Source organism: Tauraco erythrolophus, chromosome 7 (genome assembly GCF_009769465.1).
Source record: "Tauraco erythrolophus isolate bTauEry1 chromosome 7, bTauEry1.pri, whole genome shotgun sequence".
NCBI classification, from domain to species: domain Eukaryota; kingdom Metazoa; phylum Chordata; class Aves; order Musophagiformes; family Musophagidae; genus Tauraco; species Tauraco erythrolophus.
Window position 1 is genome coordinate 56110411 of NC_141471.1, and position 12493 is coordinate 56122903.

The following is a 12493-nucleotide window of genomic DNA, read 5'->3' on the forward strand; positions in this document are numbered from 1 at the left end:
GTGGTATTGTTTGTACATTAAAATGCTGTGTGGCCGGAATGAGAGTGACATACGATGGCCCTGAATTGAAATTCCCTATTCGCTCTGTGAACTGTAAGGATAACACTGAAATGATGAAGATGTAGGGATGAAAGATACTGAGGTTCATATATACCAGTTAGCTGAGAGGCTTAGATGTGGAGTGGTATGTCTTAGGCTCTGTATATTCAGGCAGACAGATAAGTACCTGCAAAGACTGGCCTGTATTTTAGGGAGAAACAGTTATGTCTTTTTTAAAAGTACCATATATGGCCATGAATTACTGAGCTTTAATACTCAGCTTCAAAATTACCTAATGGTATTTATTGGTAATGGAGTAAATAACTGTATTTGACTTTTGCTTTTGTATAGTCAGTAGTTATTCTTTTTTTTTTTTTTTTTTCACAAAGTGATTTTATTGTTGATTTTTCAGGGTCTAGAGATCATGCCTGAAGTTTTTCTCGGTGTTTTTGTTTTATCTTTTAGATCGATATATGATTGTGACTTTGGGCGGACTTGGAGGACGCTTGACCAAACAATGGCATCAGTGGAAACGCTTTTTTCATGCAACAAATATCACTCCTTTTCCAGTGATAGTTATCCAGGAGTGCTCACTGATTTACCTGCTTCAACCTGTAAGTGTTGTGAAAAGTTACTTCATAATAAAACTGACCTTCACCCACCCTGGTCCTGTAGGTCTTGCCCCATTAAATGCTCGTTTTCTTAATTGTATTCTGTAGTGTCAGAGCCTAAATATAAAATATATTGCAGGGAAGTGGATAGCAAATGATGGGGTCTGCATTCCTGCCTTGGAAAAGCTGTGTTTAATTTGTTCAGGATAGCTTTGTTTAAAAGCGAGGGAATGTAGAAATCCAGAAGTTATGAAAACTGAATTCGGGTAAATACAGGATTTTGATTATAATGTGAAAAAATTTTTTTAAAAACTATTTCACTGGTAAGTTTAAATTTAGCACACAGCCCTTTTGTGTGTTGAGTAGCAATAAGGATGTCTGCAGTAAGAGAAACAAAAGAAAGATGTAAGAGGAGATATGAGGGAGTTCCTGACAAACTCGTCAGGCAGAGCTCTTATGTGGTCTGAGTGGTGCAGTTCATTATGATGGGATCCAGCTAGCATCAACGAGGGAATTTATTTAAGATATGTTATATTTGTGGTTTTTCAGGTTTGTTATTCCATTATTGATTCATAAAACAACACACGCAAATGTCTTGCTGGCTTTCTGCTTCTAAAATTTAAATTAAAGCAAATCTAGCATCAAGGAGTCCTCTCTAACAGTGATTCATTATTTGTTTTGGAAATACCTTTTTCTGATGCCAGGGTTTCTAGAAGCTTAACTTTCCCATTTTATCTTTGGAAAGCTTATTTCATTAAAATAAATAACATTCACAGATAAATTTGACAAAAACCTGCACCACACATGCTTCATCGTAATTTGAGAAAAGCATTAATGAGATTCTCCGAGATTATAGATTTTAAATCCGCAGGGGCAGATGCTGTATTTACAACCTGAATTACTCTGTCTGCAGTAAAGATAGTAGACACCAGGAGCTCGTTTGCCAGTATGACAAGGAACGACTCCGATCATTAGTTGCACAGCTAAATGGATAGATGGCAGCGGAGTGACGGTGACTGAATTTTGAAGAGGACTAAAGGATAACTGTGGTTACAAGGTGAAAGTGAGGAGTACCTTGCTGTGGTTCATCTGTGGTGCAGTACTTCACTGACCGCTGTACATTAATTTTAGCATGTTTTTAAGAACATATTGAAAAGCTGAAATAAGATGGAGAATTCCCAATTTAGCCTACAAAAACACTTGGACGGGAACTTTTAATTCTTTTCATTCCTCATTTCCAAAAGTGGCTTTAAAATGCCATGCTTAAGGTTGTTTTCAGAAGAGTCTTCAATGAATAATTAAACTCTTTACAACTTGAAAAAAATTCATTATCTGTGCATTTAAATAGAAATGGGAGGTTGCTAATTGTTTGGGCTTGCTGGAAACTCTTTGTGTTGTATTTTTAATAATACCATACAAGAAGCATTTAATACTTTTTTATGATGGAGATAGTTCCACAGGGTATTATTTTTCTGCTGTCTCTGGCTGCCAGTCTGCATTGCCAGTCACTGACTCTGTAACTTCAGGCTGTTTCTAGTGTTCTGAAATAAAGGACGGATATAGGAGGCAGGCTCTTTAAAACAATCAGGAATGCTAACTTTGCACCAAATCACTTTTCATCGTTGATTTGAACTTGTTACTGTCAGCATCTTCAGTCATCTGTCGTGATACCTCCAGATAATAATGTTAATCCCACATAGTTTAGATTAAAATCACTAGTGAGTAGTTTATATGCAGAAAGATCGAGAATCCTAAGCTTGGAAGTGCTCTTTTTTTTGTATGGAGTTCACATGATATTTTTCTCTTGAAAACAGCCACAATCATGACATTCTCTCATTTTTCCCCTCTCCCCTTTGTAATTTAAAATCAAGGTTAGGAGGGAGGTGAACACACTGGGAGACCCACTGACTTTTTGAATGCAAGTCTGGAAACTGTGCAACAAATGAAGCAAGATTTTGATATTCAAATGCTAATGCGAATGATGAAGTTAAGAGCGTGTTTCTTTTTCTATGAAATGTAGATCTGAAACCTTTCTCTCTTGGGAAGAAGAATCTGATCTTTATTGGATTCTTGAATAAGATATATGAACAAAGTATAACCATGTTTATACTTCAAAATAACATTAGTCCTCCGTTCACTATAGCGGGGAGACTAGTATTGGTTCCCTATCATATGTACCTAGGCAGAGGCTAAATATTTGGATAGAGCAGATAAACCAATAATCCTATAACAGCCGTAGAAAGGGTACAAAGGGGAAATAACAACGTCAAGCTGCTGAATTTTTAGTTACTAATGCAAAAACTAGGAGAAGGACAGTGTGAGTAGATATCTAAGAACAACATAGAATCTCTTAAGTATTTGCTTTGAAAGAGAGTTGTTTCACAATATTAAATATTGATATAGAGTGGTACAGCAGAAGAAATATATCAATATTTAACACACTTGTAAACGGTCCACAGTATTGTAGGAAACAGGATTATAGACTTCCGCTAGTCTTCAGGGTGATAGAAGACAGCAAGGACAATGTGTGATTTGGAATCCACTGCAGACTACCAAGCAAGGAAGACCAGGTCAACAAAGCCTTTTTTCACCAGCCAATAAAATTATTTTGGGGGTAATTATTAAGGGGTAATGGCATTTTGAGTACTGAGGCATCTCTTGGGAACATAGATGGACAGACAGTGCAAGATTTGAAATACATGATAGAAATGTTCGGTGTTAGAAAGTGAAAAAACTACAAGGAAGTAAACTATTTTATATTTGTTTCTGACCTGTAAGGATGAGCTATGCTGAGAGGTGGAGAAGAGAAAAAAGGTGGAAGAATTACGGCCCCTTCAATACCTGTCTCCGTGGAGTCTATGGAGAAATTGGGTGGTAGCCTGAGATTAGGTATACACTGTAGTATCTCAATTCAAATAAATGAATTCCAATATAGATCAATCACTAAACAAGTATGAAGAAAAGAAGCAAGTATGAAATGAGGTGGACTATGGAAGGGCTCAAGCAATGACAACATAGTTTGTAACTACAGAAGTTGTAAGTTGACCAAGTGAAATATTTTCTCTCATCCGAATGGGAAAGGAAACTAATGACAAACAGCCTGAATTTAATGCATCTTTTGCTCAGTCTTCACTAAAGCAAAACATTCCTTTTGAGCAGATAACCAGCACAGTTAAATCAGTACCAAAGTCCGAAGACTTTAAATTGCTTCAGAGAAAAAGCAAGTAAGGGATTGAGCTGCCTTTGATTTTGCCCAACTCCAAGGGTTGTTAGTTTTTTGTGTGCCATGTAATGCTAATTAGGATGAGAGTCAGAAATAGGGAGACTGTGTAAGAATTCCAGGAGGTGAAACTTGCTCTGAAGTGTTTTATACTGTGATGATGATTGGAATTTTAAAAAAAAAGAATAAAAAATTGTACTGAATAGCCATCATATTTCTTTCTGTAGTGCAGGAAGGGAGGAAAGCCTGAATTCTTAATAAGGAGTAATCACTCTTTATACAGCAGATATTTTATGCAACAGTCCGTACATTTTATGCTTGAAATTTTGGTAATATCAATTACCATTAGAATATACCCTGGCTGAAGAGCATTCAGCCCTTAGAGTCATGTTTATCATGCTAGCCATGCTCAATATGAATGGCTTAAGGTTTCACATACATACTTTCTCATTTTCTGGTTGTGTGCTTCTCAGGAGTACAGAAACATTAGCTTCTGTACACTGAGCATAAATTATCTTTATCTGTGAGTTTTATGGCAGTTTGTAATACAAGGTAATAGGATTTTGACCAAGAAATGAGAAGATGTCCAAGAGTTAATGAGGCCTGTCTTTTACATTATACTGAGCACTTTCAGTCTTCCCCATGCGGATTCCAGCCCTGGGAGTAGAGAGGAATTGCTACCTACACATGAAAATGTGTTAGAGCAGCAATTTTTGTCAGTTAGCTAACTCTTTTGAAAGAGTGTGTGAATACTTTGATAACCCATTTTCTTGCACACAGCTTTTCTTGTGAAGTGCATGCCTGCCTTCCCTGTGAGAAATTATGAATAATTTAACATCAGAGATAGTAGTCCAGCAGCTAGAATATGTGGCCAATAAGAATCAGGAGTCCCATCCCTTATTCTTGGCTCTTTACTACCACTTCACTGGAGAGAAGTAAATTATGTAGTCTTTTGATCTCGTAGTCTCCTAGTTTGTAAATTAGATAAAACTCACATCCTTCTCTAAAATGGGTAGTGTGAGGCTCGTTTAGGTTTTTACAAAACTCTATTACATCCTGAGTTCTGCACCGAGCTGGAACACAGTATTATGGTACTGGTAACAACAGTATTAATAGACCCTTAATTAACAGAAATATCACCAAACAGCAGGCTGTGCAGCTAATTAGTTTGCATGATCCCAAGCACAGTTTTAGTGTGAGCCAGCTATCATTCTCACAGACAGTGCCCTTGGCACCATTTGGGGCTAGTACCAGGTCAGTAGCTGCTTACTAAGCATTTGGATGGTACCACCTTGTGTTTTGGGCAGAGAGAACAGCCATATGCATAGAGCAGTGCTATGCAGTTGGCTGGAGGTCCAAAGAGTATTACCTGAACCGTTTTACGGATGCAGACAGAGTGGCTGGGCATGGAGATCTGCTCCTAGATGGGAAGACTGCAATAGAGATAAGTGAGGGGAAGGTGCAAGACTGGAAACTTTACTGGAGTTTGCTGCTGCAATTCTCTGTGCCAATGTTACTCGGTTTTGCTTTGTGTCTATGCTTGTAATGTTTAATTGAGAAGTTCAGGGTATCGATCTTCAAACTTGTAAGTTTCTTCTGGCAACCAGTTCCCTGAATTCTCAGGAGCTTCAAGAATGAGTTACAGATCAGTTCTGTACCGCCTCGTAGTGTAAGAAGTGGATCTGGCTTGCACTGGAACTCGGTGGAGAAAATCCTTACTGAGTGTGCCTCTTCTGGGGATAACTTTGGAATTTGGAAATTCAAGGATAACCTTTGTTATCCTAATGTCTCATTTTCCTGTATTATTAGTACATTTTGGGGTAGATTCAGTTGCAAAAATGTCCCAGTTGCCAAGGAAGGGGTTTAAACATAGGTTTAATAATTAAACAAAATATTTTAAAATATATTTAATACTTAAAATATTTATTGTCCTGAAAGGCTACCCCTCTTGTTTGGTATCCGTTCTCAAAGAGCACTGTTGGAAATTAATGTAGTTGACAAAGCAGTGAGTCTCTGCGTCTCAAGCTCTTTGGCCACTTGAATGAACATCCATGGAATCTGCAAATATACAGCTTCTTGTTCTTCAATAAATACATATTCTTGTGACTTTTCTAGGACAAAGCCAGCCCTTCTCTTGACAGAAGCACTACCAGTGTCAAAAATATTAGCAGTGGAAAAGTCTTACTCCGTTCTCTGGGAGCCTGACTCCTTCACAGAAAACCTTGCAGAAAGGGGTTCTGTGCTTCCAGAGCTTCAGTAACACATTTAAATGGCTTCTCAGGAAAAAAAAAAAGGTTGCTATGTTGGTAGTTTAGCTGCCTTAATTTCTTTCTCTGCTAAGAAACTTTGAGGATTTGGTTACAGCTCAACTTCTGTTCTTAAAATAAGACTGATAAAGCCTTGTTTTTCTCTTCCTTGGGAAAACTCGTGGACTAATGATCATTTGGTCATTCTTACCGTGTGTTTTTAGTGGGCCTGTGTAAATGGAGCCTTCAAAAGGCTCCAGGTCCAAGCGACTCAGATTTATTTCATGGTAATGTGTGGCTATGAAGTGGTGTGTTGCTTCATGTTTACCACAGGCTTTCTGGGTTTTACTGGCTATCAGTGATCCAAATTTAATTCATTTTTGTCAATCACATCTCGAGCTGAGGAAAATTTACTTGTTTCTCTCAGATCTCAGTCCTCTCCAGGTGAACTCAGCCCAGTGGGCACCCTGGGAGTGGGGTGCCCCCGAGTTCCCCAGCTGGCTCCACCGCCACCATTCTCCATGGGCGGCGCTGGCCCGACGCAGGCAGCTGCCCGGCCGGGAGCCAGGGAGCGGGGGCAGTGCCCTCCTCCCTTCTCTGGTCGATCCTGGGCGAAGCACCTTTTCCGGTTCCTTTGTCCTGACTTAAATAGGGCAATTCACAGAGGCGCCCTATTGGCTCAACCCCGAGGGGGATGGCAGTCTGATCTGGTGGCCAGAACTAAGCCTAACCTGGTTCCAAAACCGGGGAGGTCATAGGGAGCAAAACCCCTCTCCTGCCACCAGAACCACCCCCCCTCCACATCAAACCATGACAACTTGCTATCTTGCTTCTCACTGTTTCAAAAGGAACATTTTAGTGGGATTTTTTTCTTAACAGCTAAATTCTGTAACTTGGTTCTGTTCCAGCATCAACAAATCTGTAGTATGATGTATACAAAGCTTATATAGTATCTTAAAAATAATAATTAGCTCTTGAAACATGCATATCCTTTCAAGCAGTTTACTTAGCATCAGTTAAAAGTGCAATCTGCATCAACTTTGTGAAATATTTGGAATTATGTGGATTTTTCCTGTACTTTTTTGCAGAGAATTATCCAATAGTTATGGATTACTCTGTATAATGAAGACATATGCAAAATCTGGTTTTTTTTAATAAGTCTTATTGTACAGCCTTTGCTTAAAAAAGCAGATTACGACAGATTTCTAAGTCAATTTGTTAGCTTGCAGGTAACTACTTTAAAAAAATACTAATGTTTCAGAGAGGAAAGGAAAACACTAAATCATCATTGCCAGGTGAAAAAGAATAGTCTTTACTAAATGAGATTTTGATCTGCTTATAATTCTGAAGAAACCAGTAATACTCTATAGCAGGATATGTTAATCACACAGCTGTTTTTAAATACACATCTTAATGGTTGTCTGCAAGAGAAGATGATGTCAGGATTGAATTACTTATGCATTTCTAAATTCTGGAGTCATCCAGTTTGTTTCTGAATCAGTATCTGGTGTTTGGTAACTTTCAATGATTCTTGTCTCCAAATTTTTCAGTCTGTGTCCAGATTTTTAATTAGTTACCCTAGCAGCTGATGGTGATCGTCTAGGTGAATCTGGACTCTAAATAAAGCTCTTCCAATGAGGTTCCTGCTCTCTGTTGTTGCCCCTAGCTGTTGCAATATGATCTTGTTAATTGGTAATATCTATTTCACTGCTTTATGGAAACCATGAGAATTTTTCTGTTACAAAGCTAATTTTCTTAGAGCTGGATTTTTTCCCAAACCAACACAAAACCTGTGTTTTCTTAATCCTTCTTTTCATCCCCACTCTTAATGAACTTTTCTGCAGTGCTCTGACATTTAGATTTTTTTTGTGTGCGGTCTGTATAGTAATAATTTCTATACTGTAAAACAATTCTGCTGCAACAAGTTGCCGCTTTATGTTAAATGATCAGCAGCAAAACATACAATGTTTGGCTTTGAGGTTTGCTTATCAAGTAGGAGCTGATGCTTAAATGAGATCAATGGGAAGCTGGTGAAACCTTTCCTGTTTTGGTGATAGTGGTAAGCTGAGAAAGACTACAGCAGTGTTTTTCATGGCTGTTGGTTGCATTTAATCTTTCTTCTGCAACTGAAGAGGACAAAGCTGGAGTGTACATGCATGTGTCATCATTCTAGTTCTGTTTGTTTTTTTCCCAGTCTGGACTTAGATCAACTATGGAGATTTTGTAGGAAGCTAAAGTTTTCCCAACCTTTTGTGAATAGATTTTTTTGATCAAAAAATAATAAAAAAAAAGGCATTTTAAAAGACTGTTAATATTTGATTCCAAATTTGATCAATAAAATTAAAACTTTGTACACTCCTTTAATAAGCTTTCAAAGGTTCCATATTTTTTGTACTTTAAAAAGAAAAATTATTCAAAGCTGTCTGTATGAAGGTCTTATAGACTGGTATTTTACAGATGATTCTGTAGTACTTTATGATTATGTTGTGGATTAAAATACTTGTCTACCACCTGGCACTAGAGGGAGTAATACAGTGTTTTGGACTTTCAAGGTTAACCATTAGAGATAAAGATGAAGGGGACCTTAGAGGGATAATTACAAAAATATTCTGTGACTTGCCTGATCAGAGGCCACCCCCGCTAACGATTAATCGTTCATACAACAGATCGTATCTCCTCTTTCTAATCTGGATTTTTATTCTTTCCTTTTTTTTTTTTTCTTTTCCTCTGGATTTTCTTGAATCCCATCAAGTGTCTTTTCTCGGTGTCATAATAATTTATATTTTTTTTAATCACTTTTGTGAAAAATATTCTTGGTTTAACTTAGCAAGCCACTGCTGTCCTGAAGACTTTTTCCAGGATTTGTGTCCTCCAGCAGTTACAATTCTATGCTATGAAGCAATTCATCAATACCCCTTGTCGTCTGGCTTCATCTATTCCTCTTGGGTCTCGAAGTATTCCTCTTGGTCTGCAGTTGGACCAATGACCAAAGTGGCCTCAACTGTGCAGTATTCAAAGCTATTGGGGTGATGTGTACTGCAGCATGCCTATATGTCATCATTAAATTATTGCTGAGTTGTAACTCTTTGTCAGCTTTGTTGTGTTAGCCTGAATTTCTCAAGTCCTAGGATTCTCTGCCTGCCCACTAAGTGACACTGGCTCTCTGAAGGCATCTTACTGCCTTGCTTGAGGTGAATTTCACCAAAGTTTTCTAGTAAGAGCTTTTCCTCTTCAGTGTTAAACAGAAGTCAGTGATGGTTTGGGAGTATGGGGTTTTTTTTCACTCCTTCCCTGTCATTAAAGTTCTGTAGGAAACTAACAGGTATCGGAGGTCTGTAATCTGACAGAGCATCCTCTGGAAAGAAAATAATGTCTGGAAATATTTTGTTGCTATGATTAAAAATATAGCAGGGAAAATCAATATATTTTTCCTAGACTGAATGTAAATGACAGTAAAAATTGAAATGATAGTAGATCATAATTATTATCTACTACAAAACGAAAAAAAGCATAATGCTAAATACTTAATGGCTGACCAAGCCTGAAGAGTTGATGAATTCCTTTAGAGGAAAACTTAAAATGATCCTTTATGCTCAAATCTGAGTAACGAAATTGCAAAAGGTGAGATTCGTATTCTGGCCCTCAGTTTAATTTGAAAATATGTTATCTCCTAAGTCAATCCCTTTATGAAATTGCTTAGGCTTTTCCAATCCCTTACAGTATCCACTGTTTAATTCTGTATCGCCAGGGCAGTGGTGTCAACTGTATGAATTTTCTACGTTTACCCATATTGTTAAAAAAGGCTCAGTGCAGAAGAATGATAATATTTAATAATATCTGAGGTTCTAGGGGAAATGCTGTACTACCTGGTAAGCAAGATTATCTGGAACTACTCAGCCTTGCCGTGGGAAGTGATTTACTTTGCAATCCAAATTCATTCATGCTGGTAACAACTGGTTACATTACTACGGCACTCTCTCTGGTGTGTAACAGAACATCGCAAGAGGAGATGATCAGGGATTGAGTTCTTCAATGTTTTTTAAGACCATAATGTGTCTGTCACTCTCACATCAACTGCAATCAAAAATACTTGCCAGCAGTGCAGTTGGGCCCAGTGACCTCCATGGGAGCATGGGCTTCCTACCCCTCATCCTAAAATCAAGATATTTGCAGTGAAGTGTTCCTGTTTAAAGCCAGAAAAGGAGGCTGGAAGCTTGTGGCTTGGTAGCAGAAGGCCGCTCCTTCTTCATCTTCAAATCTAAATTTACAGAATTGGTACAGTACCCTAATAGCCAGTGAAGGGGAACAAACTCCTGGGAGAACCATCGGAGCGTTAGCAGCAGGTGGAAGCAGCCAGGAACAGTGGTTGGAGATACCCTTTTGCAGGAGACGAAGGCACTCATCTGCTGGCCAGATGTGCTTTCAAAGGAGCGTGTTGCTTGGCAAGGGCCTGGATCCAGGATGTTGTGGAGATACTGCTAAGGCTCGCCTGGCCCTTGGACTGTTATTTCTTGCTGCTCATTTGCAGGGACACTAGTGACACTGCCAAGGGAAATCTGAAGTAAATCAAGACAGGACTGAGCCTACATGCACGCCTTGGTAGCGTTTTATCAGTCTTGCGGACAGGGGGAAATGCTCAGGTAGGTGCTGACACAACCTGTGAGTTAACAGCTGGCTATGTAGCTGGTGTGACAAGAAGTGCTTGACTTTATGATTATGGGTTTCCTCTGATGAACGAGAACTGCTAGTGAGACAGGATCCATTTGAGAAAGCAAGGGAAGAACCATCTTTGCCAACTGGCTGACCCAACCTGATTGAGAAGGGTTTTTAAACTGGGTTATATCAGAGGATGGTGATGACAGCTTACGGTTAAGTGAGGAAGTAGCAAGTTTAGGGGTGATAAGTTAAAGGGGGCAGAGCGATGGAGTGAGGGGGCTCTTCAGGAAGAGAAAACAAATGAAAAGAGAATCCATCTCAAGTGCCTGTTAAACACATGCATGCAAGCCTAGGAAGCAAACAGAAGTAGCCAGAGCTCCATGTATGGACACAGAACCGTGAAATCATTGGAATAGTCTGAGAAGTGGTAGAGTAGTTCATATGGCTGGAGATCTATGATAGGAAGAGAGCAGCTGTTTGGGAAACATAGGCAAGGAAGAAGAGGAGAGTGGCAGCCCTTTATGGAATGAGCAGTTCACAGTAGAAGGGATCCTGTGAGAGGCAGCTCTGAATGTCAAAGCAGCCAGTTCAGTAGAGGGTTACAAGATGGTTGGGGCTAGAGCACGTGCCTAGTGAGAAGAGACTGAGGATACTGGGCTTCTTCAACCTGGAGAACAGAAGGCTTTGGGGAGTCCTAATATCAGTCTTCAAGAATCTGTGAGGAGGTTGTCAAGAGACGAAGCAAGGGCTTTTTCCTGAAGTGCACAGCAGAAGAATGAGAGACAGTGGTCCTAAACTGAAACAGGGGGAGATTCTGGGTAACTAGAAGGAAAAATTGCTGCTATGAAGATGCTTATGTACAGGAACGGGGTTGCCAGAGAATCTTTTGGCCCTATTAGTGTTCAAAACGCGATTGGAAGGCTGCATTCCATGGTCTCCTTAGACTCCTTCCCACTTAAGTGATCCTGGGACACTTGTGGAGGTGCAGGTAGGTTGAACAGGGGTGTTAGAGCTCTTGTACAAGAATCTCTTGAGAAGAATCTGGAATGTCCTGATACAGAAGATTATGTGACGATATTCAGAAATAGTAGTCCTGTCCACTCTGATCTCTGTTCATGTTTTTGTTACCTTACAAGGGGAGATCTGTTTTAGTCTCTTGTGTAAACTCTCAGGAAAAGTGCTGAAAGGAGAAGTGGTTACTGTCTCTAAATGCACTGAAGGAGTAAATGCCAGGGAGAGAAGCAGTCTGTTTAAGCTCTAGGCCAATGTTAGAATAAGAGAAAATTGCTTTAAATTAGCAATGGGTAAAATTTCCATTGGAAATTAGAAATAAAATCTCTAATCATTGGTCTGAATTGGTTCAGAACAGCTTTCCAAAAGGGAATAATGGAGAGGAGGGGGACAATTAGAAACAGAGCCCACTGTGGTGATTTTATATTTCCAACTGTCTTCCCCAAGAAATTGAGCATAAAACTTTCAAAACTTTGCCACCATATGACCTTATGCAGGCATTGTTTTTCAACTGTCCTTCATTCCTGCTTTTTAACTTGAAGCCTGGCATTCGCGTTAGTCGTTTTGAACCATGGGTCGCATCAGCCGTGGTGGTCTGTGGCCAACCTTTCAGCAGTGCCGGTTTGCAAACGGTTTAGCATTAGTTCCAGCCCCAGCCATGGAGTCTATTTCACAACTGTAGTTCCCTTTCACTGTTATTGACTATATCT

At 39.3% G+C, this 12493-nt stretch overlaps 1 protein-coding gene across 1 annotated transcript in view; it reads left to right on the plus strand.

The window, feature by feature from the left end:
* The window catches only part of TPK1 (thiamin pyrophosphokinase 1), a 252862-nt gene that overhangs the window by 143641 nt on the left and 96728 nt on the right, over window positions 1-12493 (plus strand). The window contains exon 8 of the mRNA XM_086615174.1: window positions 505-653. Coding sequence (XP_086471300.1) covers window positions 505-653 — 149 coding nt within the window. The remainder of the gene's footprint in view (window positions 1-504; window positions 654-12493) is intronic.